At 41.2% G+C, this 27,937-nt stretch overlaps 1 protein-coding gene and 1 long non-coding RNA gene across 12 annotated transcripts in view; both read right to left on the minus strand.

Annotated features, from left to right (window-relative positions):
• LOC106016924 (uncharacterized) overlaps window positions 1-17,859 on the minus strand; it is a 26,303-nt gene extending 8,444 nt beyond the window's left edge. For 2 of the 6 annotated variants that reach the window (XR_011810628.1, XR_011810627.1), the window contains exons 1-5: window positions 17,054-17,854; window positions 13,243-13,329; window positions 4,969-5,128; window positions 2,842-2,946; window positions 1,114-1,285 (exon numbers count right to left, since the gene is read on the minus strand). This is a non-coding gene — a long non-coding RNA (uncharacterized lncRNA). Of the gene's footprint in view, window positions 1-1,113; window positions 1,286-2,841; window positions 2,947-4,968; window positions 5,129-13,242; window positions 13,330-16,487; window positions 16,770-17,053 lie in introns of those variants that run through there. The other 4 variants (XR_011810631.1, XR_011810629.1, XR_011810626.1 and 1 more) reach the window with 4 other exon arrangements.
• A 1,660-nt stretch (window positions 17,860-19,519) lies between these two features.
• TLK1 (tousled like kinase 1) overlaps window positions 19,520-27,937 on the minus strand; it is a 68,468-nt gene continuing 60,050 nt past the window's right edge. For all 6 annotated transcript variants that reach the window (XM_013098883.5, XM_072040950.1, XM_027461925.3 and 3 more), the window contains 4 exons: window positions 27,223-27,358; window positions 24,680-24,791; window positions 24,285-24,392; window positions 19,520-21,285 (listed from right to left, as the gene is read on the minus strand). In XM_013098883.5, coding sequence (XP_012954337.1) covers window positions 21,109-21,285; window positions 24,285-24,392; window positions 24,680-24,791; window positions 27,223-27,358 — 533 coding nt within the window. In that variant the 3' untranslated portion in view covers window positions 19,520-21,108. The remainder of the gene's footprint in view (window positions 21,286-24,284; window positions 24,393-24,679; window positions 24,792-27,222; window positions 27,359-27,937) is intronic.

Below are 27,937 nucleotides of genomic sequence, written 5' to 3' on the forward strand. Positions count from 1 at the left end.
TACCCCAAAACCTTTACTTTTTCACACTGTGAGCAGTTTATTTTCTTAACTGCTTGGAGTCTTCTCTGCCTTGGTAAGTACAGGGCTCGCTGCTTGTCAGAAATGTATTTACTTTTGTAAATCCAGTATCACATACCTCAGAATTAAACCTTGGAATGAGAATAAGGATATTCCCTCTTTCCTTTACTGTGTATAAAGAAAGTCTGTTGGTATTGAGCTTCAAAAAGCCTTACAGGTCTAGCAGTCCTTCCTGTAAATTTACAACCTTCCCAGCTACAGTCCTCATCATTATTTTCCTTCTTTAACCCAAGAGCAGTAGAAATAGGTTTGTCACGTACCAAATTTAGAGCAATTGTTACCAGGATTGTAATTACTGATTGTAATCAGATGCCTTTTTGATTGTTCTTATAGGATGGCACAATGTCCTTTAGAGTAATACCTGAGGTTAGCTGATATGTTTCTGTGCTTTCCAACTGCAAGCTGCAAACTTTCATAGTTGTGCAGTTGTCTCTAATAGCAGAAAAAAATAGAATGCTTAATCTGAAGTCGTGCACTTCTGTTACTTAACGCAATCAAGAAGACACCTTAATGTATCCAGCGACTTGATGGGTGTGAGTGGTGGAAGAAAGGCAGTTCTGCTGAAGACAACACAGTTTCAAACTTGGAGATGATTCAGTGGTGCAGAATTTAAGCTCTAATCTCCCAGCTAATAAATTAAAAGTGCGAATCAAAAACATGTCACTTAGAAGTAAGGACCAGAACCCCTAATATTGTACTTTATCCTTGTAGTTTGATTTCCTTAGCTTGATTTAGGGAAATCATGGCTTAATCACTTCATGTCAAGGATCTTTAGTGACTTTTTTCCCCCTTTAGAAGAGTAAGCAGGAAGAAAGACTGAAGATACATGAAGGGACTGACAGCTAGTCTAACCTTGTTTCCATCAGTTCATACATTCAGCTGTTAATGAACAGTTATGAATAAGCACACTAGCTTTATTTTAAACATCAACATACGGAGTTCTTCCTGTGCTGACAGGAGACAAGAAGGTGGACATACCAAGAATCTCTTAAGTCCTGCATATAATTAAGAATGATTAACGTGTATATGACTTACTGGAAGATGGAAGGATTTTCCTGTTCCACAAAAGGCTGCAGTGGTGTTCAGTGCTTCAGCTGTTTTTTTGGGTGCGGAGCATCTCTATGGCTCTGCTTGAGAAACCACAAGCACATGTCAAAGAGGTGCATTCTGCAGCTTGAGGCTCTGCTGCGGCTCCAGGAGACAGCTGCTAAGGATACAAAGTCGAGATGCAAGTGTGGATAAAGCGTTAATGATGATGAATGCTTTGAAGCTTTAGTGTGGTCGTATAATGGGCTCTTTCTAACCCTGACGGCCATTTTTTTAAGCAACCCTGTCAAACATTAAATCTCACTGTCATGGTTGGAGCTCCAGCGTGTTGCCAGGAAATAGCTGTGCAGTGCCACGAGATGGCGCGCAATAGTTTATTTTTGCTGAATTTGCAAGATTAGGCTGCTTAATGATGGTGTTATCTTTTTTTTCTTTCCCCTTCAGCAGCACAACTATATTCAAATGGATGCCAGCTGGATGCTGTATGATAGTACTTTGAGGAATCACAGATAACTGTAAAACCAAATGATTGAAGGCAGGAATGGGCTGAGCTTAAGCTATTCCTAAAATCCAGAATTTTGCTGGCAGCTTGTCAAGCTAAGCAAGGGGCAGGATCAAAGTTTGTTTTGAAGAAAACAGATCCTTACAGGCAAGACTCATTTTAGATAGTGCAATGCTGAAGGAGAAGCCTGGGTAATATCTACAGCCTCTCCGTGATATAAGTGCTGATTATGGAATTAAATTTAAGGGGCAGGATAAGGATCGCTGATGTTTGATCATGATGTCTTGTCTTCCTCAATTATACACCAGGCTTTGTCTGTACTAGTCAAACAAATGTTGACAATCCCTCCCTACCATGGAAGCCTCCCTGGCATCGAGCTCAGATTTTATTCATCAGTTGGAGCTGGGCACCTAGAATCTGTTTCGGTCTAGGTTTGAATCCTGTAATGGGTGTAGGCAAAAACTACACCGCAAAATATTTCTGCGTTTGTAAGTAATTCGTGCTTTGTCATCGTGCTCTGTATGTTCTCCAGAGCATTGCCAATGACATGTATTTGTACAGCCCTGTGCTGGGCCTTCTAGTAAAAGCAAAAATTCTTTGTGATTTGCCTACACCATCTGTGATGGAAACTGTTTTTTAGCTGTAGTATGAGGAGCCAACACTCACCATAGCACTTTTTTTTTAAAAGTGAATTATTTAAGATGCAAGAATGATCTCAAAAAACTGCTCACTTAATCAAACATAATAAAACTTCATTTACCACAGGTGATTCTTCAACAGTTCTGCCCACCCCATCACCTTCCCCAGACAGAGAGAGAAAGCTCCATAAAAGTTAAAGCATAGATATTTGTAACATGTCAAGTTGCTAAGAGCTTTGCAGAAAGGAGCAGTAAGCTTAGTAAGGAATAAATACATCCTTTTCCAGAAGCCTCAACTCACGTTTATCCATAGGCCTTGTGAACACATTCAGTTGACAGTGTACAGCTAGCACATTGGGATTTCACTCTGAGGGCCAAGTGGTGTTTCTTAGGAATATCCCTTGCACGTTAGTTCAGTTGCACGCTAATACCAAGGTGGTGTTTTTGTGATACACTTGGCACAAGCAACTCCATCAAGACTCGTAATTCAAAGGCCACAGCCTGGGCCCCGTCAGAACTGGCATGTGGAGGCCTGCTCTCATCGAGAAAGGTTTGGTGGGGTTCATGTTTTGTTACCTTATTCCTTGGGAAGAGTCCTCATCATTGTTCCTCAGCAGGAGAATACAGTCCCAGCTCTGTCTGTTGGCCACACACCTACCTCTCCACTGCCCCTTCGTATACCTGCAAAGGCAGAATTTTGCCCTGAGAGAAGGCTGCAAAGGTGATTATGCTGCAGTTACAAGCCGAGTATGGCCCTACCAAGTAGTCAAGTTCTCAGCCTTGGAACTTTTATCCTACAGGATCAGAAGATAAGGTTTTTCCTTTGTTGTGCAATGTAGTATTACTTTCTCAGCACAGTTTCCTGTATTTGTTGGGCTCAGCTAATCCTTAAAAGCTGCATTCCAATGTTGCTCAGCTCACCCACAAGAGAGCTTCAGAGAAACCACAGAGGTCAGACTCACCTTGGGCAACCTATGGTAACAGTGAAAGCCACTTCTGCCAACAAAACAACCCATTTTAATAACAGTTCTCATGTCCAAGAGCTGTTTGCTCTTTGCAGGCAAGTGGTTGCAAATTCATACACTTTGTTCATGGAATTTGCAGCTTATAGGTGGGCTATGAAACCCCAGCAGAAACTATGAAATGCAACATAAGTTGTGAACCTAAGCTTCAAAGCCTGCATTTGACATAGGCTTGCTGGTGAGAAGACAATGAAGATAAATCAAGATTTCACTGCAAGGACCCTTTCTCCACTATTAGTCATCAGTAAAAGCCATGTAGAGCTGCAGGCTTTATGTTTGACTGGGGTGTTGGAACTATTGGGGTCGCGGGGGGTTGGCTTTTCTGGACTTTCTGGTGTGCTGCAAGGACACTTACAGCACTGCCTAGGATCAAGCTCCTCGAAGCCGTCTCTTCCCACTCATTGCAATCAAGCACCTTCCTCTGCTGGCAGATTTCATGAACAAACAGCTCCTTTCACTCTTCTTGCTCCTTAGATGAATGTTAGCCACAAACAGCCAAGTATCTTAAACAAACACCACTACATTCTCACCTGCTATTAGAGAAACAGCTTCAATTTCTCCATGCTGCAATGTGTGTGCCGCGTGTCGCACAGCTAGGTCAGTAGCTGAGATTAGCAGCGTCCACCCTGCTACCATCTCCACCTTATCCTTCAAGCTGACTTCCCAAGAAATTCCATTTTCTGAATGTTCAGAATAGTCATTAAAAACAAACCAAACGCTTCAGACCTCCCATTGTGGAGTTTCTACATACCCATGGAGATGTGCACTGATAGGGGCTGGCATGTACCATCAGGCAATGCTTACAGAATTTAAAGAAAAGATCTGGGAAATCAAGCTAACAGAGGAATAGCACAGCTTGTTTAAGAAACATAAAAATTTGGAAGCAAATGTTGACATTTTTATAAACAGAGGCTCAGTTTTAACAGTCAGTAGACACTAGTCAAGCTTAATCAACTATGATGCTAAAAGCTAGACTTGTAAGAAAAGATATGAGAAGTTATTTCACAACACTGTTTATGCCTTTAGGTGGGCTTGTGTTCACACAAAACAGGGAACAGAACAAATGAGGTCCCAGGCAGTGACACTGGTTTCCTAAGGCTCAGACGTCTGACATCAGGAGATGTTTTTGTACATATAAACAGTACTTGGATAAAATCCTGTTAGAAAGCAACTACAACTGCTAAGAAAATAGAAACCAACTGGAAGTCTGTGTGTTGCCAAATAACATGCTGGGCATTCAAAATGGCTTTTTAAAAACTCTAAATGACTTCAAAAAAAATTGTAATACTGTTAATACCTTTTGTTTAAAGGTTACATTTTTATTTGGAATGTATTTCTTATCCATCTTACAAGCAACACCTGGTCAGAGAGAAGGGAAAAAAAAAAGGTCTCTGGGAAGTACCTGTTTAATAATGAAAAGGAACATATTGTTCCTAACCCACTTCTTGACCATTTTCCTTCCTAGCAAAAAAAAAAAGTAATAAAAATAACATCCTTCTGGATTGCATTGTGCTTCTGAATATTTTTAGCTTTAAACTACATGTCACAAAGGAGTAGGAAGACTTTGAGGAATTTGGGGTGAGATAGCTAGAACCCTGAAGAATTGAGCCAAATATTTTTGAAATGCTTGTTGGGAACTACCATCCCTCACTCACACAGAGGCACACTAGCATGACCTTACCTGGCAGGTTCAGATTGCTGGAGCTCAGGCTAAGCGTGGTCTGCTCCAGGAACTCACCAGCTAGCGGCAGTGCTTGCTCCAGCCTTGGCCAACTCATCGCCATCTCTCAGTACATACACCAACAGCCCCTTCTGCGAAAGATGTGCTGCCTCAGCGGCTGCTGACAGAGGTAATATTGTAGGGTAAGGCCTGAGGGCATCTCAGATGCTTGTCTTCTTCATCTTCCACTCACATTTTTTTCTTTCCTTATTCACCCAAAAGCTGTGTCTTTTCTGGGTGGTGCCATGCACTAGCACTCAGAAAGGGTAGCACAGGCTTGCTAAAAAAAAGTGTTTTTTGTTTTGTGGTGTGTAGGAAGAGATAGACACTGAAAGCGATCTATTAAAGGGCAGGGAACTCAGATGGCTTTGTTAATCAACGCATTTGGGCAACCTGCTTGGCTCCTCCACAGAGCAGAGGGGTCCTACTGTCACCTCTTGCCTTGAACTCCTCAGATGCTGTCCTCCCAGGGAAAGCCAAGGCTTTCTGAACTTCTCAGGGCCCCAGCAGAAAGAAACAGATGCTGGCACCAACATCCGCTGCCTGATGGCCTGCAAGCCCTGGTCACCTCCTCTGCAGAGCTCTGTGGCTGGGGTAGAAGCAGCGGGCCGGCCCGAGGGAGGGCCATGAGCCAGCCGGTGGGAGAGCACCCACAGACACTGCTCTATGCCCGACACCCGAGGCACCCCCAAGGCACAGAAGTGGTTTTCAAGAGGCAGGCTGCAATAGCAGCTCGCTTGCTCTCACACCTGTGTCGCCTGTTAGAGGAGAGACACTGTGCTCTCTTCAAGGAGAACTCTTCAAAAGGATTAAGAGTAATAGGAAGCTGTTCTTATCGCATACTGAGCTAAACATGGGCAACCTCTGCTCTGGGCTGTCATGCTGAGAACAGCCCGGGAGCGCACACAGTGCGGTTCAAGTGCAAGGCCTTTGCTTCTAGCCCCACGTCCTATGCAAGGGGGAGTTTTGCTGCTTATCCAGCAGGTGTGCTTCACTAGAGAAGGGCAGGCAACATGACCTGTATATAGCTCACTAAAAAAAGAAAAAAAAAGGAAAAAAAAACAAACAGTAGGAATGTGCTTTGTGAATTCGAACTGATTAGGCAACTAATAACTGATGCCCTCAGCTGCCTTCTGCAGCTGTCTGCGAGCGCTGTGCCATCGGTGCCTTTCCAGGTCCCCCAGCAGCCAGGGAGGCAGAGCTGGTGCTTGCCATTTCACCCACCCTTGGCAGGAACCAAAACAGCTGTTTAATCCTGCCAGTGGGGCTCCCCAGCAGTTAAGCTAAGATGGTTTAAAAAATAATGTGATTGAAAATTATGTTTAGGGCAGCAGAAGGCAAAGATAGATTTTAAAATTTGGTAAGACGTAAGTCACCACAACTTTTGAGAGCCGTAGGGCTTTTCTTCATAGCCACAGGCAGACAGGAACTCCGCTTCACAGCTAAGTCAGAGAGAAACCTTCCTGGAAAAGGGCATCTTTTTAGCTGGGCTAAAAAAAGAGCCAAGTGGTTGCAGCTCTGGCTGCTCACAAGCCAAGCACCTGTGCTGGCTGCTGCTCTCACTTCTTTGGGTCACCAGTGGCATCTCTCATCGCTGTTCAGCCACAGGGCGGTGTTAAGTGGTTGAGCACTCAGACTAGAAATGTGAAAAAGCAGCACGAGCAGACATGCCATTCTGTGAAATTTATATGCAGATGAAGACATTTATTTTGAGGAGGAACAACTTCTGAAATGATCTGCTCCCCTAGAAAGCTAAAACCGTGCTGACAGAGCAGCTCAGCTAGGCAGTGATAAAGGGGAAGGACAGCTGCAAGTCTCACCTCCTGGAACAGCAGCACAGCCCCAAGTGGTCCAAGGAGGCTGCCTTGAAAAGATGGAGGGGCATTTACTACAGGTGATGTGGTCAGCGTGGTCCCTTGAACCTAAGCAAAGGAAACTTTAGACCAAATACTTGTAATAATTCCTACGTCTCAGATTAATCTGCAGAACCATCTTAGCAGGGAAGTGTTTAAATCCCCTTTCAAAAACGACAAAACAAAGTCTTGGGTTCAGCAACCCAAAGAACAAGTCTGTGCTGAATTACTGGAGCAAGATGAAAAACAATTGCTGTTTTGTGGGATTCATCTCGCTCTGCCCTCTTCATATCCAACAGTCTGCTCACAGCCACTGCAGTGCTCCTCTTTGAACTGGTTTGGCTCAGTGGGTGGACGGGCATTTAGTTAGCAGTGGTCACTGCAGGGAGGAGGGGCTGGAGACTCCTTATTCCACAAGCAGTTGCTGAGAACCGATTCCAGCTGGCTGCAAGCACTCCCACCAGGATGTGAGGCACATCCAGTCTGCACTGAATGAACGGTGGTCCTGAGCACCCGTCAGCAGGTAAACACAAGCACCTGGCACTGAGATGTATGGAGACATAGTCATTAATGTGCCACCCCACAGGAGACAGCTGATTTTGCTGCAGTTTGCAGCAATAGATGTAAAAGAAGGACTACACCCTCAAAAAATCTGAGTGCATTTGAGGCAGTAAGACATAATAAAAAGGAGCCTGAAGCCAATCAAAGACACAACTGAAAAGTGAAGTGGGACATCGGTAAAAATAGACTGCTCCGAGAGCTGATTTTATTGCTGCTCAAAAACCAACAGCTACCTGCAGCAGGAGGGGGCTGGACTTTTTTGTGGCCTAGACAAAGCCAGCAGAGGAATGGCTGCAACAGGCAGAGCTGTAGCAGAGGCTGCTGCTCTAGCTGCGGGCTTGCCACTAAGGCCAGGTAAGATCAGCGGGATCTTCCGCTCTGACCAGCTGCAAGATGGCAGCCACCGAACGCCACCAGGAGTTCCTGTGCCAGCTCCACATTTCTGGGTGAGCTGGAGGATATTTCAAGGCAGAAACCTCAGCTGATGGTGGTGGATATTCACCTACCACTATTAAAACTCTTCCCATATTTGCCTCACTAGAAATAGGAGGTGAGCCTTTCCTCTCCATTATGGCCTTTGTAATCCTGTGTGAAATGGCATTTTTCAAGGGCACACTGCATGAGGAGTGCCTCTCTTGAGTGTTGGCCACACATTCACAGGTGTCTTTGCTGTCAGTTATTGATGCTATCAAGAAAGCTGCAACCCTTAAAAGGCTTCCAGCTGAATTTACGCTCCAGGCCAGGTACTTTCTCACTGCAGGGTAACTTTTACCATCAGATTTCACTAGAACAAGATGGCTTTAAAACTAGGAAAAAATGAATGAGGAAATCAGTGATACCAATTATACACCAAATGAAGATAAGCCCCTCTGTCTCATTAGCACTGTTTAATTATGCTTGGATTTAAATTCTAAATATAGCTCATGAGAATTCACAAGGGCAAGCGTTTGCTTCCACTGTTGTAATTCTCCCCATATCTAACACTCCTCTCGCCTGTAAGATCAACAGTGTTAAGGACCTGTCTGCTTGAGTCGTAAGTAAATAAGATGCTGACACCCCACCCCTTTCTCAGCAGTGGCAAATGTTGTTAGGCAATGTCTTATCTCTGATATTTGCACTGTAGTGAGCATCCAAAGGTCTCAGCTGACTTCTCAGCTTCCCGTGGCGGGTCTGTGCGAACACGTGGGGAGGGCCCTGCCTCAGCAGCTGTGTTTGTAACGAGGCAGAGGCAGCGTACTGCCAACACGCATGTGTGCGTGGATTACTGCTTGGATCTCTATCTCATTAGATCTCTAGATGCAAAGCACCAAATAACAATGGCATTTGGCCTGAGTTTGCCAGAGTTTGATGTATTCCTCCCTGCTCTTAGTTGCGCATTTGACCCAATCCATCCCTCTTTGGGATTAACTTTAATTTCTTTACAAGTTCATCCACAGAAACCTGGCAATAAATATTTCCATTTGCCTCAGTCCATTTACTAGTAGATTTCTGCAGGATGCTAGGTACCCCCCTAAATTTGTGTCTTCCACTGAGGCTACAGCTAACAAAGAGAGGAGAGCAAGTCCCCTATTCCCCGTGGAAAATGCCCCCGGTGCCAGTTCTCTTCTCCCCCTGAGGACGCCTGCTCTGAGACCGTGCGCATTGTACCTGTCCAAAACAGAAATGGGGGAATTCCTCCAGTCCAAGGGAGGTGGGGTTTAGAAAAGCATTTCTGTGCCAGCCAATGCTGAAAGGAGGGAATGGGGCAGGACAGCATGGACAAGAGAAACTAACAACTTTTTCCACTTCCACATCTAGTTAGAAATTCGCAGCTTTAAGAAGCCCCATCCAGAAAGACAAAGATTTCTAAAATACCGTCAGCATTTTTAAGAGCTCAGAGAGTGCAAACATGCTGCCGAGCATGGCAGCAGTCTTTGCTAATTCTTTGTTGGTGGCTTATGACTTGGAAATATGATGCGTTAGTCTAACCCTACATAAATCCCACAGACTGAGTGAGAATTTTACTGCCCGTGTAACTACAAGTTCAGTGCACTTAGGAAAACATTGTGCATGTGCATACTGGACTGGCACGCATCTGCCAGAACAACTGTACTTGCTGAGTCACTGCGCACAAAGGCGCCCGGCACTCCGTGTGGGCGCAGCCCTGATGTCTGAGGAGCGTAAATGTAGCTGCGCTATCAGATGCTCGAATCTAGGCAAACCCTACAGGAGTAATCGCTGCTGCGCCCATGGGATACGGGCTAATTACAACACTGGGTTCTTCCTGCGTTAGTTCAGTCAGGAAACACTTTATAAGAGAGTGAGTTTTTGTTACTGCTGCTCTCTGGAGATAACTGCAGAGATGGCTCTGTGCGCTTCAATGCTGGTAGCGCCTGGATGGCTGTGGTGGCTGCTGTGATCTTGGTTGTTTCCTGGAAATATTGGTTCTTCACAACCCTCAGCAGACAGCGCAGACCAGCATGGGCTATGTTCTTACATGCTAAAAAAAGCACTGCTTTGGTCAAGTATTTGTGTGACCGCACAGAAGAAGCACTGAACTAGGCAGCTACGCAAGGCACCTGCGGGCGGTGGCGTCGGCTCCCAGCGGGCTCCTCCACCTCCTGCCAGGCTGTGCCTGCTGCTGCCGACCCTGGGTGCTGCTGGCTGCCTGTCAGGTGAGAGGTAAGCTGCCCCCACTCCCTTGCACTCCTCTTAAAACAACTGGTTTGGGTCAATGAATGAAGCTATTATGCCACCCGCGAGGGTAGGATTAATGGCTGTCGTGTGGAGGAAGTCTCTTTGTTCCAAGCCCTGGCTGAAAAGTTTCCTCCCCGTCAAACCGAGCAAAGACCTACAGACAGCACTGAAAGCAGGCTCTAATCTCGGCAGTTTAGAGGGATGTAATGCAAACATGAAAGAGTGTAACTGCTGGATACCACTCGTTGTTGTAATGAGAACATGCCCTCGGGGTTTATGACAAACAAATTCCAGTTGCTTTATTGCATTGTGTCTGAATTTCCCCCTGTCGTTTCAGCTGGATACAGCACACTGTGGGACCATGACTGGAGAAGGAAGTTATTTGTGCAACCACGGAGGGAAGGGAAGGGGACCGCAGGAGAAAATCGCCTCCAAGATGTCCATGCAGCGAAAACATTTGAGAACAGCCGCCTGGCAGCTGCCTTCAAGGGCCGAGTCCTCCCAGGGGCACGATCCCCGCCTGGGTGCTGGCTGCTCACTGCTGGCCGCTCACCAGGCTACCAGCAGCAGGGCTTGGGGACACCGGCTGGGAGAGGGGAACCTCCTGGGGACACCACGCCCAGATGCCAGGTGCCCGCACCTGCGTGGGTCTGGCTGAGAGGGAACCCGGCCAAAAAGTGTGCAGAAAGACCGAGAGCAGCACACGTCTCACACACTCTGCCTCTTAGACCGGCAGCTATAAAATAGCATCTCCCTGTGCACTACAAATGAGTGCAAGGCATGTCTAACGTGACACCACAGCCTGATGGAATTAACTTCTGTGAAGCACTCAGGTAATTTTCACATTAAATATTTGTCTGGGGTCAAAAATACAAAAAAAATCTTCCAGGGTAAAAGGCTATTTAGTTGCCTTAAAATACAGCAGAATGCTATTAGGGTTACTAACTAGTACATTATGATCTTAAAGTAAAAAACTCTCTTGCATATCATATGTTGCAGCAGCTATCACTGTCTATCACCTTATTAGAAATTAATTTAGAACTACAAGCTCCTATCATTAATGTACTTTTATCACCACAATATCCTATGAATAGCATGTTAGAAATTGTAAGCAGTGACCATCACAAGGAAATGTGTAACTTGAGAATGATAAATGTGGTACTTCAAAGGGAGTCTGAGTTGTGATTTTGTCATTTCATATGATAAGAACGGCAGTCAGTACTAAGAATCAACTCCAGAACAGAGATGAAGAGCTGAATTACAATATTTCCAGCCATCTTCAGTTACAAATCCATTATGTGAATCTTGCTTCAAACTTTTAGGTATTAATCAATGACTTTTATAGAGTCATCATTATGGTACCTGAACACCTAAAATTCCCAAGTTTCTTAATGAGAGTCTGGGGTTAACACCAGAATGGAGAAGACAAAACTCAGAATGGTCACAGTTAAGTATAAAGTTCTTTTAAATGATACCATGAATCCTCAAACAGAAGTCACACTTCAATCCTGCTTTGATCCTTATTTTAAGACTAATGCTCCAAGTCAGAGGGATTATATAAACCATCAAATTTCTCTCCACCTTTGTTCCACAACATTCCTCCCCGCTTTACACAAGCTGTAAGAGAAACAGTTTTCTCTCAGTATTTGCTGAACCAATAGCTAGTCAAGCATAGCCGAATACTAGCAAATACCGATACAGGATGCCAAGTTCTAAGAAAATCAGTGTCACTAGCATTTAAATCCTCTGCCTGCAAGAGGGAAGGTAGGCCTGGTCCAACATCCCAAAGGGACGAGCAATCCTGACGGCTCAGTCCCAGCATCTGCCGCTCTGCTATTCCCATGCCCAAGCTGTATGTCTCAGCCTCTGATTCTGGCAGGTGGGTGCAGGCAGGTAAGATGCAAACAGGTGGGGAGCACCTGAGTGCAGCAGCTTGCTTTGCCACTTAGAGGACACCAGGTGCTTCTCCTCTGCCCGGGCTGCTGGCATAGACCTCTGGTGCAAATCTTCAGTGGCACCTCCCAGTCTTTGGGGCGAGGTTTGGTTTGGCTGATGCTGATTTATGAGCAGCACAGCGCGCATACAGTTGTGGTGGCCCAGGCACCATTGCTTTCCCCCACGTGCTCTGGCCTTGCTTTCTGTACAGCTGAATAAGGAATGCCACAAGAAACTTTGCCATTAGCTGTTACAACTATTCACCTGGTAGCCACCCAGTACATGGTGGCTGTCTGAACACATCGTGGGCACACAGCAGGTTAGCTAAGTGAGCACAACTGAAGCTCCTTTTCAGTCAACACCACCTGTCTGGAGCCCTACCTAGCTGACGCCCGGTGCTTTTCCCCAGTTTCAAATAGGAACAGCTCAGAGCGGCTTTTCTCTGTGCCCTGGCTGTACTGCTCCCTAGAACAGCACTGACAAAATCCCTTGCAACCTAAGCAATTGCTTGCAATACAAATGGGAAAAAATATGATGTGATTCACTGAATAAAAAATAATGATTAAAAAAAAAAAACACACAAAACAGAGGCCGTCACATCACTGCCTGATGTTAACAGGGGACATCAGAGCACATCCCAAACAGGAAAGCTTTCCTGGTGTAACTCAGCTGAATTCCTCACAGCAGTCTCTAAGCTCAGTGGTCTCTGAGCTAAGGAGAAAAAAATTGTAATTTTTTATAGTTTTCACCATTAGGACCATGTTTTGTCTAACTTGCCACCTGTATCTTGATGTGTTACTTCTACCTGTAAACTAAGGCATTAATGTAAGGGGAAGAGGGTGAGATTCATTAAAAACACAGGAATTGGGACAGATAATAAAGGATGTGAGAATAATTCTTCTATTTTATGTAGCTGGGTTTTCTTAATTGTATGATATGACAATAACCTTTACAACATGCTGATTTGTTAGGCTGGAATGGGTTTAGGCTCAGTAATAAAACTGTCCTGACGTGTGACAGCTCTAAGAAGACAATTTATGAGCTCAGACTCAGCATTGCATATCGCCTTATGTAACCCAACAAGCAACATGAGCATTTAATGGTATCATATAAACAGACACGACTCACCATTTAACCAATGGAATATGATGCTCTAAATTCATTATGGGCAAGTCCTTATGCACGGTTTGCCAATTAGTATGTTATTTACCTGGCTTTTCAATAGAAAGGCACGCAGGGAAGGTATTCCAGTACTCGAATCAGCTCTGCCAGCTGCCACTGAGCCGCAGCTGTAAGCCTGAAAAGAACCATTTGTGCACTAGTTAGGATGATTATTTTTGTCAAGAAGAAAGTTTTCCATTATGCAAATGTACAAAGCTGTGCAATAACTCTTCATGGAGCTGTTTAGAGGGACAAACCTTGGAGAATAAAAGAAGCTGCAACTTCTTGCTAAGTCAGCCCCATGTATGTGATCATTTGGCAGGCCCCGTTCCTCTGTCATGCTCAGCCCAAGGGCAGATCAGATAGACACTGGGGAGCATAGGGGAACATGTTTTACTTCTTTGAATCCTTTAAGTCGATGTAATTCCTGTTGTTTTTAGTGATAACTGCTGTTCTAGCAATGAAGTCAAGCAAAGCCCTCCAGGATCTGCTCACGCATGCACAAAGCAGCACAGCTCTCGGGGCTCTGTCCAGCCAAGCTCTCACTGATGCTGACAGGGAGTCAGTTCCCTCTTCCAGCTTTCCTTTCCAGGCCTCAGAAAGCACGAGCATGTCCCAACAGGTAAGTCAGAACAAGGCCTCTCATCTGTCTTTGTCTTGCAGTGAGAACTCTTCTGGAAGAACTCCTGGGATATGAATAGGAAAGGGCTCCTATTGCAAAATATATCCCTGGCTATTCAAACAGCATTTCTCAAGGCCCTGCACACATCGCACCTCCACTACAGTGATTCTTACAGGAGCCTTCACTATCCATCCAACTACTAACCACAGCATGTTTCAGGAATGCATCCTCAATGCGTCATGGAATATGGCAGCACGGCGACACGCTGCAGCACTCCCGGACACACCATTGGTTTTTCAGGCTTCTGTTGGCTTTATTATTTAATTATGTATTCATTAAATCCATACACTCATTTGCATATTTAAACATAACAGGGTCTCAGCCTCTGCAAAGCCCCAGTTCCCACTGTTCCATTGCAGTTTGCAAACAGTGTATAAGAATGGTTAAAAGGAATTTGATCAATAGGAAGCACGTAGGGCTAGATCCTACCTGAGTACTACAATCTGTAACATCATCTTTGTACATACTATGCATAAACTACTTGCAAGACATGGGCTTGCAGATGTCTATGACACTTAGCTACTGAATCATTCAGAAAAAAACAACCCTATGCTTGTCCATACAGCTGATGTATTTACCACAAGATGCTGCGTATCAAAGAACTGCTTACAATTGATTATTTTAACTACTGTAGTTTTCTGTTAGTGAAAAACATTTAGAACAGGCTGATTTGAGAGTGCATAAAGACTCCTTTTGTTCTGTCCTCAACTATAAATAGTTTAGCATTTGATCATCAAAAACAAACTATGACATTGATTCAGCAAGGTACTGACAGGCACTGCAGCACTGGACGTCTCTTTGAGCTATATCTGTTCCCAGATCTTACTGAAGTCCCTGGCTCTGCTGAGGACTCCCTTCTGGTCTCAGTGAGGGGAGCAGTTATGCCACCCCTGTGTGCCCCAGTGCTGAAAGTAACAAGAATACGCATCAGCAGGCCACGTGCAAAACCGATTCGAACCCTGTGTATGAGCAGAATGGTTTCCCATGAGTAATAGCAAACACAAAGGTGATATATCCAGGGACCGCTGGTGTTTTATGCTGAAAAGACACCTGCCAATCTACAGGAACAGCACTGGGCTCAGGGCTCAGGACGCAGGATTCTCTGCCTGGGAAATGCTTGTTTCAGTAGACTACAGAGCCACATGCTGCTTAACATCGTGGCCCAGCTTCCACACAAAGGCAGGCAAACACCTTCCTTTGCTAGCTGACCTGCTGGTCTGATGGCAGCACATCCTCTGAGGCTACAGCAAATGTTTTGATCTCCATCACTTTTTAGAACAGAAAGTCCTCGTGTGTTTTAACAATGAATGGAAGACAGCCACAGATTTGAACAAATGGATTCTGAATTAAAACATCATGTAATTTCTTAATGATACCTGATTAGCTCTAGAAACACTAGATATAAAATGAGATTTCTAGGGAAAACCTTTTCCTTTCATTTACACACAGAATTTTACTGGTTCGTGAAGCATAGCACAATAAAAAGATCACAGGGTGACTCACTCTATTACTTACACCTTAAGAATAATAGAAAAAATTAATTTCTTCAACAGCAGGAGTTTTACTGACATTCTTTTAGGAGTTGAATATGTGACATAAATAATGGAAGAGCCTCACTTGTTCAGAGGATAATAGTCTTAACTCCAGAGAACGCTCAAAAAACCTGCATTCAGTTCAAAGTGAAATACATGGGGACTGCACAGAAAGCAAAGCAGATGTTCGACACAAATCCTTCATCATTTAACTCCATGGAAAAGTAGATCAAGGCAATTTGCTCACCCGAGTACAAGAGACAGACCAAGAGAAAAGGTTCACCTTCAGAAGTTACTCTACTAACATTCCTATTTAATAAAACTAAGAAAGTTGCAAGCCACTCTTAGGTGAGCAAGTCTGAACTCAAAATCAGCACTTGGTTAAACATTCATGTTTCTGCCCCAAACAAAAGGGTTATTTTGGGTCATTTCTCTCACCCACAGCCACGTAAGCAAGCACAGCACCTAACTTGAGTATTAAAAGGCCTTTGGGCTAGTGCAAAACAGCAACTTTGCTGAGGCAGGACAGACATCAGGCAATTATTAGAGCATTTCAGATTTTTTACAAACTGAATCCTCTTTTAGAGTAGATGTTTCCAGCCCCTCAGGTATCACTCTGAGGCACATACAACAACAAACACCTGAAAGCTGGAAACAGGCAGTTTGAAATCTTTTTATGTTTGTATCACTAACTGTTCATTCTGTTAAAATAGCAGCAAACAATTTATATGCTGCTTCTAATGGTACCTTATGGTCACATAGTTGCTTAGGCTGCAATCTATCCTTTCAAGTAGTCAAAATCTATTACCAAACTAATTTTTGGCCTTTAAGTCTTACATAAAAAACACAATAACCAGAAAACTGAGAAAAACAAACAAACAAACAAACAACTAATCATCTGCATATATATATTAGCAGCATGACAGGGAACTGTTCTTCACAGCATACATAGGACAGAAACTAACAGGCCTAACAAGCAGCAAGAAAAAGGTTATGAAGAAAAGCTGGAGTTTCCTGGTGGGGTACTCTCCACTGACAGCTATCTTTAAGAATTGGGTAGACAAATTTGTCAGGACGTACCTCAGAGAGTTTTTCAGGTCCCTTGCCTGGTCTGTGTTGAGGCCCACACAGCCCTGCTGCCCGTGCCTCCTGGCCGTCCAGGCAGCCGGCATGTGGCACCGGGCCTGTCAGCCATGTTGTGCTCCCTCAGTCAGTCTGTGGTGACAGGAACATGGCACTGCTCGTACTGGCCTTCAGGGAGCAGGAGCCCTCAGAAGGGCTGTTTATGGCCCGAAGTCCATGACAGGATAATGCTGGGACTACAAAAATGTGGCATACCTGGGCCTGGTGACTGAGCACAGACATGGTGGTCTGGCAGGCCTAACAGAAAGTGAGCCTGCAACAGTGAAACACCCTCAGTCCCACGTAGCAAGACACCACTAGTTTATGAAACCAGTCTCTCTCTTCTGACAGCAGTTGATACACAAATAAAATATCTTTGAAAATACAACAGCAAGTGAGAGAACAAAGTGTTTTAGGCACTGACATTGGAAGCCTCCAAATTTTGTGTCTGTCCCAGCTCCTGACACCCTGCCCAAGCCTCCCCACCAGACAGCCCCCCCGGGCTCCCTTTCCAACAAAATTACCTGTTTTTGGAGTAGACCAGCAAGTCCCAGAGCCCTCTGAGGAGAAATAAATGTCCCAGAGACACCCACCATTTTGGTGGCTGCCACTTCCCCCAGCAGCAGTTCAACAAAATGGCGGCAGCTGCCACCTGGCCGGGTGGGCACGGTGGGCCTTGTGCCCTGGCAGGAGCAGATTTGTCCCCAGCAGAGCTGCAACTGCGAGCAGAGCTGGAGCAGAGCACCAGCGGGGCCCTGTACACACCCCCCAGACACAATGTGGCCCGACCTGACTGGCTGAGAGAGCTGGACAGGCTGGGGGAGATAGGTGTGGCCTGCAGATACAGGTCTGCCCTCAGCACCCTGCTCAGGGCCACTCAGCCCACAATAGTGCAACAGGGAAAGGAAAGACTTCCAAGTAATTTAAATTGTACTCCTCAGCTTGTGGGCAGGGGAGACACAAGATGTAAAGCCCAGTGGCACTGACATGGGTTGGTTACAAACAGCGATTCCTTCTTGCTCTCCTGCCTTGGATTTGTGTTTTCCCATAATCATGGAGATGGCAAAGTAAGAGCAGGATCTCCTGGGATGTCTCAAGACTCAAGGCATATTTTCCTTTTCCGGGTCTCAAAACACCACCTAGCCAGTCATCCGCTTGAATTCCCAGCTTCCATGCAGGGTCCCAGCAGTGCCCTGCATCCCCCACCAAGCTGCGTGGCACGGGCAGCGGCACTGTGCCTCACACACCCGTGACTCGCATACCGAGAGGGCTGGCGGCTTTGTGGGCTTTTGAAAGCTTCTCTAATTATGCAGCAGTTTGCTCATAGCTGCGGTGTGTGTGGTCAATAGCACTTGGGCAGCTGGCCAGCAACACAACACTCTTCCCATCTTCTTGCTAGAGTTAAAAGCACTTTTCTGAAAATTCAAGTATTAACTAGCCTCTCGGAAAGCTGCATCTATCAACAGCCAGCATAGACCAAGTTAAGGGTGAATAATGTTCCACAGTAAGATTTGAACAATTTCAGTAGAAACACAAATAGAATAGTGCCAAAACATGGTTGTTTTAAAGAAACAAGCCAACCATTGTTAACTGCGGCTGCAGTTAACTATAATCATAGTTAACTTTTTAACTATAATCATAGTTAAAAATGCAGAATTTATTTTGCAGTCACTTCTGTTTCATACATGGGTGTTTATACAGTATAGCAACATAGGCTTTTAGCATCTTTCAGTAAATGTAGACATTTTGAAGTATTTGTGAGTATAAAAGAAAATAAAACTTTTACTTCCAAGATTCAATAATTCAATAAAAACTGATGAAGCTTAACTTCATTCCTCATCTACCTGATGCTAAATCAGTGGTGTGTTTAGGAAATATAGCAGTGGATGGTGTGTGATGAAATCAGTAAAATACACATGAAATACAGACTAAATTACTAATAACATGGACTACCTAAAGCAGATCAACATTTCTTGACAACCTGCAGTAATTCAGGCCTTTAGATTCGGCCTCAGGGGTACTTCTATCCCAAGCACAAATTGCCGAATCTTAGGCACTGAAGACTCTAACTTGGACATCTTGTGACCACAGAGCGACTCCACATGGGAATAAAAAACTTTTATTGATGGTATTGTACACAAACACGACTGTTCTTTGGAGGCAAAAATCTTGCAACTTTCTTTCAAAAGATGAGATGGTGACTCTTCTTTATTTCTATGGGGAAACTTACTAAAAATGAGTGCTTAGATTTCAGAAGTATGTATTTGTCAAGCTGGAGTGTCATGTATTCAGCCACAACAGGCTATATTCCCAGATGCTAACAAGAAAAACAAGTCTGCACGTACAATGCATAATCTCCCTTATCTTTAGGTAGCTATACAATTTTTAGTTACTTAAGCAGTTCTCTAACATACTGCTGAACTTCAATAAACTAGAAGTTACCACAATACATTCCAGTTAAATAAATATACAGTTAACACAATCCTACATTTTTCCTTAGGCAAAATAGTCTTTAACTCCTGAGACTGACACACGCAGAGTAAGAAATAATGAAATCTCACATAAGTGTGCAGCTATAGCATATTTCTTGAACCCTGCACTTTGACAATGCAGCAAAAGACTCCTTGGTTTCACCCTGTAGATGATGAAAAGGGTGCAGTCCCAGCACTCCGGTGTAATGTGAAGGCAGTACATGTCATTGAGTCTAACTTTATCCTATGGTTAAAAAAATCCATAAAGACCTACTGAAATACTTGACATTGTTTTTGTGAGGTCTAGTCAATGAAATAATGCATTGGTTACTTCATTATGACAGACGCCTGAAGTTTTATGGAATTCTCCCCTTTCAGCCCTAACGTTACTTGAATGAATTATTGTATTATTAGCCCTTTGTAATTGAAGAGAGCCTGCTTTTAATAGCTAAATGTAGCTCAGTGATATGGTAAACTGATTTGCCCTTTGTTGAAATGCAAAAACATACAATGAAAACCTTGAAATTTCAACTGTCATTGTTTATTACTGTTTTGGCTACATTCTCTACAATTTCAGCAGCATCTTAAAGAGACAGTTAATGTTTCTTTATATACAATGAAAACAAAATGGCTTGCAACATCAGAAACAAGAGCAACAGTTTAACTGTACAATACTAAATGAAAACCTGTGGTAATACAGCCTCCTTTTTCTGAAACATGGACAAAATTACATATAGGTATTCAGCATCCAGAATGGGACAGTAAAAAGAATAGCAAATGGGAGAGAGATATGCTGTTCTGAAAAATAAATTTCTACCATACAAGGCAGTTAGAAAATGTTTCACATTTTAAAATATCTGTACAAGCCACAAGAAACATTTCCTTGTTGATAGGAACTTCCAGAAATAGAGAATAGCCATGAGCAACTTCTACATCTAGTATTGATGCGCTCGACAGGTTAAGAGCGCAATAAACTGACTTAAAGAACTGTACTGTATATTGCCAACACAGATCTGTTTTACATGCCTTGATTGTTAACAAATTACCTACTCAGTCTCTCTATAACGTACAGTTGACTTGCACCTTAAGGAGGTCATTTGATTCTTTTGCGAAAGTAAAAGCAACAGCGTTTAGCAGCAATTAAAAGCGCTTTGAGGGAGACTTAAAAAAAATACAATATCCAATTAGAAAAAGCCATACTTTAAACATTTGTACAGGAATAAGTTGCTGAAATTTAACTGAAAATGTGACATCTGTACAACAATTTACAATAGAGCTAGAAGGGAATTTATCATTATTCCTGCATAGAACATTATACATGACCTGTTTGCATTTGGTTTCATACTGTTGCTTGCTTTTATCAGAGGCCTGGAAAAATTTCACAAGTTTCAATACCACAGCAAGTATAGTATTTTTAGAAAACTGAGTCTATTTCAAAATTAGCAACCTATCTGAGAAATAAGTACCGGGAATTCCCTATCACCTTCCAATCAAAATTCTGTGAAAGAACACCACATTTTTGGAGGTACAAGCCTGAGCTGCCAAATAAAATACTATAATTTTATCTGAAGAATCCGATATAGAACATAGCTTTGACCTTCCTGCACTTCTTACTTTGGTTTCAAAAGATCAATGTCTTGGATACATGGCAGTTTATTTAGTTTATAACCAGGCACAGATTTTTCTCCTGTGTTTTTAAATTTGCTCATTACCTTCTTTTTTTTTTTTTAATTTAAATAATGAAAAACTACCCTTCCTGTTAGAACTTTCCAGTATCAACCAAATGTACTTTAAGTATTAAAAAGATTATTTACAATGTTCCCCAGAAAAAACTAAAAACCTTTTCTTCAGTCTTAAACACAGTATACCTGTTAGTGTGCAACAGGCAGTGTCATCCTTCAATGTTTAAAGGTTATTCTCTGAAGGGTACATTTATTCACAGTCCATGATCCATTCCAATCATACAAATGACACTATGTAGGAGGACTTCTGTCTGAAAACACAGTTATCAAACTTGTCCTGCGTAAAAACACTCAAATGCTCTCAAGCTCAAGTCTGCATCTGGAAACTACACAAAGGTATCATGCCATTCCTCAAATGGAGAAATTTCAGTACGAAATAATGCTTGAAGTAGGTGGTGTAGGGGATGCTGCTAGCCCAGTCATATGCAAGTTTCCTGAAGAATTTGATCTCCTCATATGAGGCAGAAGATAAGGATCATTAGCCAGCTGATGGACATCAAATCTATCTTCTTTTCGGTATGCTAAGCAGCGTCTGATAAAGGCCTAGAAAAGGAACATAAAAAATTACAATACCATTCCAAATAATTACATCTGCTTACAAGCAAAGAAACATGTCCTCACAGATAAACTAGTTTTGAATATTATCTTTTGTTCTTATATAATTCAGTTCAAAGACAGCCTAACATTTCACTACTGAATCCAATGAAAAACAGAGTATGTTGCAGCAGAAAAAAAAAAGCCTAATTGGCTTAAAATAATCACACTTCAAATATGTATTTCCATGTTCAGACAAAAAAACAGGAACTACATTTACAAGTAAAATGTTAGCAGCTCACACAGTGAGAATTCTGCATGTGTTATCCCTGAACAGCTTAGTTAAAGCTAAAAGCAAATGTCAGAGGATTGAAAAAGTATGAAGGAGCTCCACAGAACTTCTTAAACCATTCAGCAATGCAGTAGATGAAGACTAGATGGAAGATGCAGGACAAAACTTCAGTGCTTTAGCTTGCCCTTGGAAAAAGGCATTTTCGTGTGCCATGACTGAATACAGCAAAAATGTGAATTTTGACAGCGGTTGTTGCCACATTCAATTGGTATTAAATAACCAATAGACTATTTATGAAATCAGTACCTAGCTGGAACTTCTCTGCCAGAGAACACTCAATTCTATATTTTAAACCAGATGAATTGAAAAAAAATCTTCTAGCTTCTAGAACACTCTTGAGACAATATACTATCCTTCATGTAGACCCATACAATGTCAGTCAATTATTTTACAATGAAAGTTTCTGTCAAGTCTCACGTCTAGTACACACAGAACATTCAGTCACTTGGGAACTTGGGCTTCAACATTTAATGATAGAAAATCCTTTTTATTGCTACAGAACTGATTAGCACATCATTACTTAATTTAGAACTTAATTGAAAAGAATTACATATCTTTTCTCGATAAATCTGTTCAGTTGTTTGTTCTTCGCTCCAATTAAAAATTGAAGATTAAAGGAAAACTCATCTCTCATACATGTTCCAAAGAATCCTGTTAGAATTTACTTCAAGCACTTCATATCCAGCATGAATAAGTTAAAAAATAAAAATCATACACATCTTAACATATATGCACACATTCTTGGACATTATGGATTTTAATCAATCGCTTCTTAATTAATCCCTATCAAATGAGCTGTTAACAATTACTTGCATGGTTCTCAGGTTAACATTTTGTTTCTAAAATTTTCATAGAATACTTAACACTTCTGTGGCACTGCAGATATTACTGTAATGTAAAGCAGAACAGTGCACAAAATAAGAAAAAGTGACAAGGATCAAAGGACAATCTGAAAAATCAGTGTCATTTCAGATTCCATATTTATTTAATACCCGTATTTTCCAAATCAAAATTTCAGTTTAGAAGTTGTTCTTTTCCAACTACAAGGCCTGTAAATCCAAGAGACAATTTAGATTCTGCACAGTCATCATGAACAGTTCAAATTTACAAGTTGATCTGAAATTGTTTTATAGTATTTCCACCAGAGATTAAACGTTTCCCTCTCTTTTACAGCTATCATGACAGTGTTAATAAACTTTAAATGTTCTCTACTCTTACTCTTTTTTTTCAAACAAACAGAACATAGAACACAAAGGATGTAAAATAAGTCATTAATTCTATATGAGAACCATGCTGAATTGTCTAGTTTCTCCTGACATCCTCTACAAAAGCAATACTAATAACAAAAAATGCAGAGTTAAAAGACAGAGATGTAAGCCACTAGGATGTAATGGTATCAGTTATACTATGCTTGTCTGTCACTTACAACTGTGTTGTAAGGGACACGAGGTGAAAAAACTTCCCAAAAGTGAAACAAATGAATCAAAAAAAAAATCAACCAAAAAGCAAACAAAACACACACACGAACACAGGAAAAACTAGTTCTTCAAACAGATTTTCACAATTGTAACTTCAAATCAAACTTCTAGAAAATATATTCATCATAAACATACCACAATTTTTAATAATAGGTTTATGAACTGAAATGACCTATTATTTTGGGAAACCTACTTCATCTAGAGCTGTGTTTTCTTTCAATTTAATCTTGAGAAGCTGAATTGTCTTAACATCCCTAAATTCTTTGCAGCTTGTGTCCCAAACCATAGTATTATATATATTATAATATATATATTTATTATATTAATCTGGCTTTTTTTTTTATTCTTTTTTTCTTTTTTTCTTCCCCTCCCAATGAGAGAATCACTTTTGCATATCTCCACTAGTTTTTTAGAAATCAGGACAGTTTTACAAACAACTCATATATAATGCTTTACTCCGTATTCACAGAATTGGGTTTGTTATAGATACTCACGGCAGCCGTTTTGGAAAACATATTAATCTGTTCTTTTAATGGCTAGTCTGTACATATGAGTTTGATACTACAAATTTTTCAAAACAAAAATATTATCAAATACAGAAAATATTGCCATCCATACTGTTAAGGCTGTTCAACTATTTAATTAGTCTTCTTTCTCAAATCATCATTGAAATATTTTAATTGTAAGATTTTGTGTTTCTAAACTCAGATTTAAGTTCATACACACATACTATGACCTTTCAAGGGGAAGAATGTTGGCAGGCACACTCTCCAGGTATTCAGTAGTCAAATAGTTCTTTAAGCCAGTAAGGCTGGGGAGAATAAACATTCACTATTTTCAGAAAGAGCTTTCTACTGTTTGCAGAAGTATTTCTTAAGAACTTTTAGTGAGACAGTTAAGGTCTTCTGCAAAAAAGCAAAGCAGGTGATTTTAGAGAATGTCTACTTCACAAGAAAAAATTGGATTATAAGGTCTTGCTTTCAAGACAAAATTTTAAGAATTCTTAAAATAAGTTTGATGAAATTAAAACATGAAAATATTAGTTCTCCAGTATAGTTTCCTATATATTTAATTACTGTACCCCGGAGCATTCTTTACTTAAGAGCAATGTTATAGCTGAATCCTCAAAAATAAGTGACAGGTTTTAACCGTTACCCTGCAATTGTATGAAATCTTACCTTGGCTTCATTGCTTACAACAGGTTTGACAGGGAACTGAACTTCTGTGGCTTTTAATATTGTATTTTCTTGTAAGATATCTTGCTGTGATTGATTATGGCCAAATGGCTGAAAAATAAGCACAGGATTTTCTGCATGAACATCCAACTATTTTGATTCATAAATATTTATACCACAGTAAGTTGTTACAGTGGTGATATAAATTTCTAACCATTTATAAAATTAAAAAGTTCTTGTCAAAATTTTCTACATTTCTTGCAATATTAATGCATGCCAGATAAAACTACAAGTCATTTTCTGTATATATTCACATCTTTATAACCATTGTTCAAAGTCTACTGGAAACAGGCATTTTACACTAAAGCTTTAAGATTTTCAAGCAATGTTTTCCTTACCTTTCTACCATAAAGACACTGGAAAAAGATTACTCCAACTGACCATACATCAACCTTATTAGAAATCTTTGGGGGCTCTTTGCCAACTACAAAACACTCTGGAGGCAAGTACCTGAAAAACAAAATATGTGCCTAAATGTCAGCAAGTACATGTATGCAATCACTAGAACTTGTTCAAATATGCGATTCTACAAATGCTTCATATACCACCTCTGATTTTTTGACAACTGTACAGTTACCTTATGATCTCATTCCAACACTTCACACACCCTTCAGAACTGATGTTACAATTTTTTGCATAGTCTTTCAAACAGAGGGCCTATTCTTGACCTAAACCACTAATCATCATTTGTTTTTCAAGTATTGGGATCCTAGGTTAAATATATGCCTTTTTCCTCTTTCAGCATGAGAAAAAATGAAAGCTATACAGGGCATTTTACAGCAAGGCCTGCGTAGGAGTCATAGCTAACATACATGTGGCTTCAAAGATACTTTACCTAAGTTTTCAGTAAGAATGATGACATTAATCAGAGAGGTATATGGTAGACAAAGGTCACTTATTTCCATTCCTACAATCTGCATGAAGCCGTATTAAAAAGGCTGAAAGTTGAGTAAGTTCCTATGCCATCTCTGAATTAGGAAAGAACTAGTGAAATGGATTCTCCTTTAAAAAACAAATAAATCTTCCAAATTATCAAGCTGAGGGCAGTTAAGTATTAATGACTGTAATATTCAAAATTTAAAAATGTTTAAAAACCTATTACAGCAATTACAGACCAGACATTCTTTCATCAACAGCATATAAGTTTTTAGAAAAAATCTTGAAGGAATGTTTGTAAAAATGGAAATAAGCAGAAAGATGAGAAGAATGCAACATGAATATTAATTTCACACAACATCACAAAATCTATTCTGGAATACTGGTGTGCAATTCTGATAGTAACATTAAAAGAAGATGGTCTTGAATTGATTCAAGTGCAGAGAAAAACTACTGAGATGATCTGAAGATGGAAAGCCTCCAACTCAGAGAAAAACCAAAGAATATAAAAACACAATAGAGCAATTACTCTATCAGGAAGGGAAACAACCTATTTCAGAGGAGAACACTGTTGGTGCAGGAACAAACAAGTATAAACTGGCTACAAGTAAACACAGGCTGTAAATTAGAAGATTAGGTTTCTAATGATCATAAAACTGAGGTTACAGAACAGACTTCAAATCAGATTATTAGGGACAAAGCACTAAATTCAATACAAACGACTAAGTTTACAGAATATATTATGTGACCTGACTACTTGGAAGGAGAGGTAACTGGACCTAATGACTGAAAGTATCTTTCCCAGTACTATACTACTAAATTTGTGTGATTGGCTTTACACAGACAGATTCCCACATCTAACTCACTCAAAACTTTCCTTAACGAAGATTTTGGGCTCATAAAAAGTGATTCATCACAAATCCCTAATGCTCAAAGACCATTTTTGATCTCCCAGTTCACAGCACTGCCAGTGCATGTGTTATTTTAGATGAAATCCAACAGAAAAAATCTTTGAATCGTGTTCCTACAGTTAAATACTTAACGTTAAAGTAGGTGGAATATTAAGGAAAATAGCAAAACAGTGTAACACTTCCAAAATGCTTTAACTGGAATAATTGTCTTTTCACAGCACATACACATTTTAGTTACTGAACGAGTATGCTTTTTTTTTTCCTAAAAATTCTGAAGGAAAATAGAAAAAATGTTATGTACAACTTTCAAATATGGGAAAAATGCAATATTAAAGAGGAACGACACTGGCTTCTCTGTTTACAGTTAGGTTTCAGCTTCAGACTGTATTCTTGCTACAGGCAGAAACAAGGAGAAAAAGAGCAAATGAATTCACAAAGTAATAACATGGTCTATGTAGGCTTCTACTTCAGTCACCCTGACATAACCACCACGCACCCAAGCCCAAAGAGCTACTGTGCCAAAAAGAAGGCGCATCTTCAGAAAGTGAATTCAAAAAACAGCTTTTCTGTAAGCAACAAAATGTTTTTTTTGTCATTCCTATCCTCTAGGCAGCTCCAAAATTTCAGGTTTTGGGATAAGCATGCGGGTACACAGAAAACAAGTCACAGCTGCTGAGCTCTCATTAACCTTTAGGATGAAAGAGTAAATGCTCTTTTGTCCTAAGGACATTACCTTCTGGTAATCCCTGCTCTAAGATTTCCAAAGACTAAGCACCCACACTTAATCATCACAGCTCTGTCAAACGTCTTCAAGCACCTGCAGCCAAAGATTAAACACCTGCTTCTTCTGGGAAACCGTATTTATCAATCACAGAGATCTTTTCCACATTGTATATATACTTTTATCCTACTTCGCTTTACGGCATCATCCTGTCATATTTGAGAATATCAAGATCCACCATACTGCGTAAGAATCTTTGTCACCCATGTGAGTATTTTTAATCCTAGCTATCTACAGGAATTAGCTATTAAACCATTTCTTAAGTCTGAACAATGACCCAGAGTCTGAACAATAAAATCAAACCAGGCATTACCAATAAGTTCCTGCTCCCTGGGAAGTTAAATCCATTCCATCCACACCGTAGCTATCATCATCCATTATTTTGGACAGACCAAAATCAGTAATTTTTATTTCTCCACATGCTGTTCCATCCACAAGAAGGATATTACCTAAACAGGAGGAGGAAAAAAAGTTGTTTCACTTTTTTATAAAGCTCAAAAAAAAGCTATCAGAATGCTTAATTTTCAAAACTCCACTCAATTCTCAGGAACATTCAACTTAATGAGGGGTCAGTGACAACTTTACATCATTTGTATATCCTCAGGTCTAGAGTGACTTGACTATGACACATTTTAGTGCAGTCTCAGGAACTCTCTAGGTTATCATCATCATCTGAAATGGCTCCCTCAACTGGGAGCTAGCTGGACACTGAGGAAACCACAAAGTGTAGCAGTATACTAGTCATAATGAAGTTCCATATTTTTCTGTGCAAAACAAATCCTACCCTACACATTTCAGGGTTTGCATATGACACAAAATAGTGCCAAGACATTATTGCAATAATGTGCTAAGAATCTAACTCCATGTGTTAGAGTTGTACAGCAATTTCTTGATACAGAAGTTATTTGATGAGGTTCCTCTAAAAAGAGAACAAAAAATAAGGAGACTAAGAATACATTTGGCACAATGCCATAATATGAAAGCTATTATTCCATAATAGAAATCTATACGAACAACTTACTACATAG

This window comes from Anas platyrhynchos, chromosome 7 (assembly GCF_047663525.1).
Source record: "Anas platyrhynchos isolate ZD024472 breed Pekin duck chromosome 7, IASCAAS_PekinDuck_T2T, whole genome shotgun sequence".
Classification (NCBI taxonomy): Eukaryota; Metazoa; Chordata; class Aves; order Anseriformes; family Anatidae; genus Anas; species Anas platyrhynchos.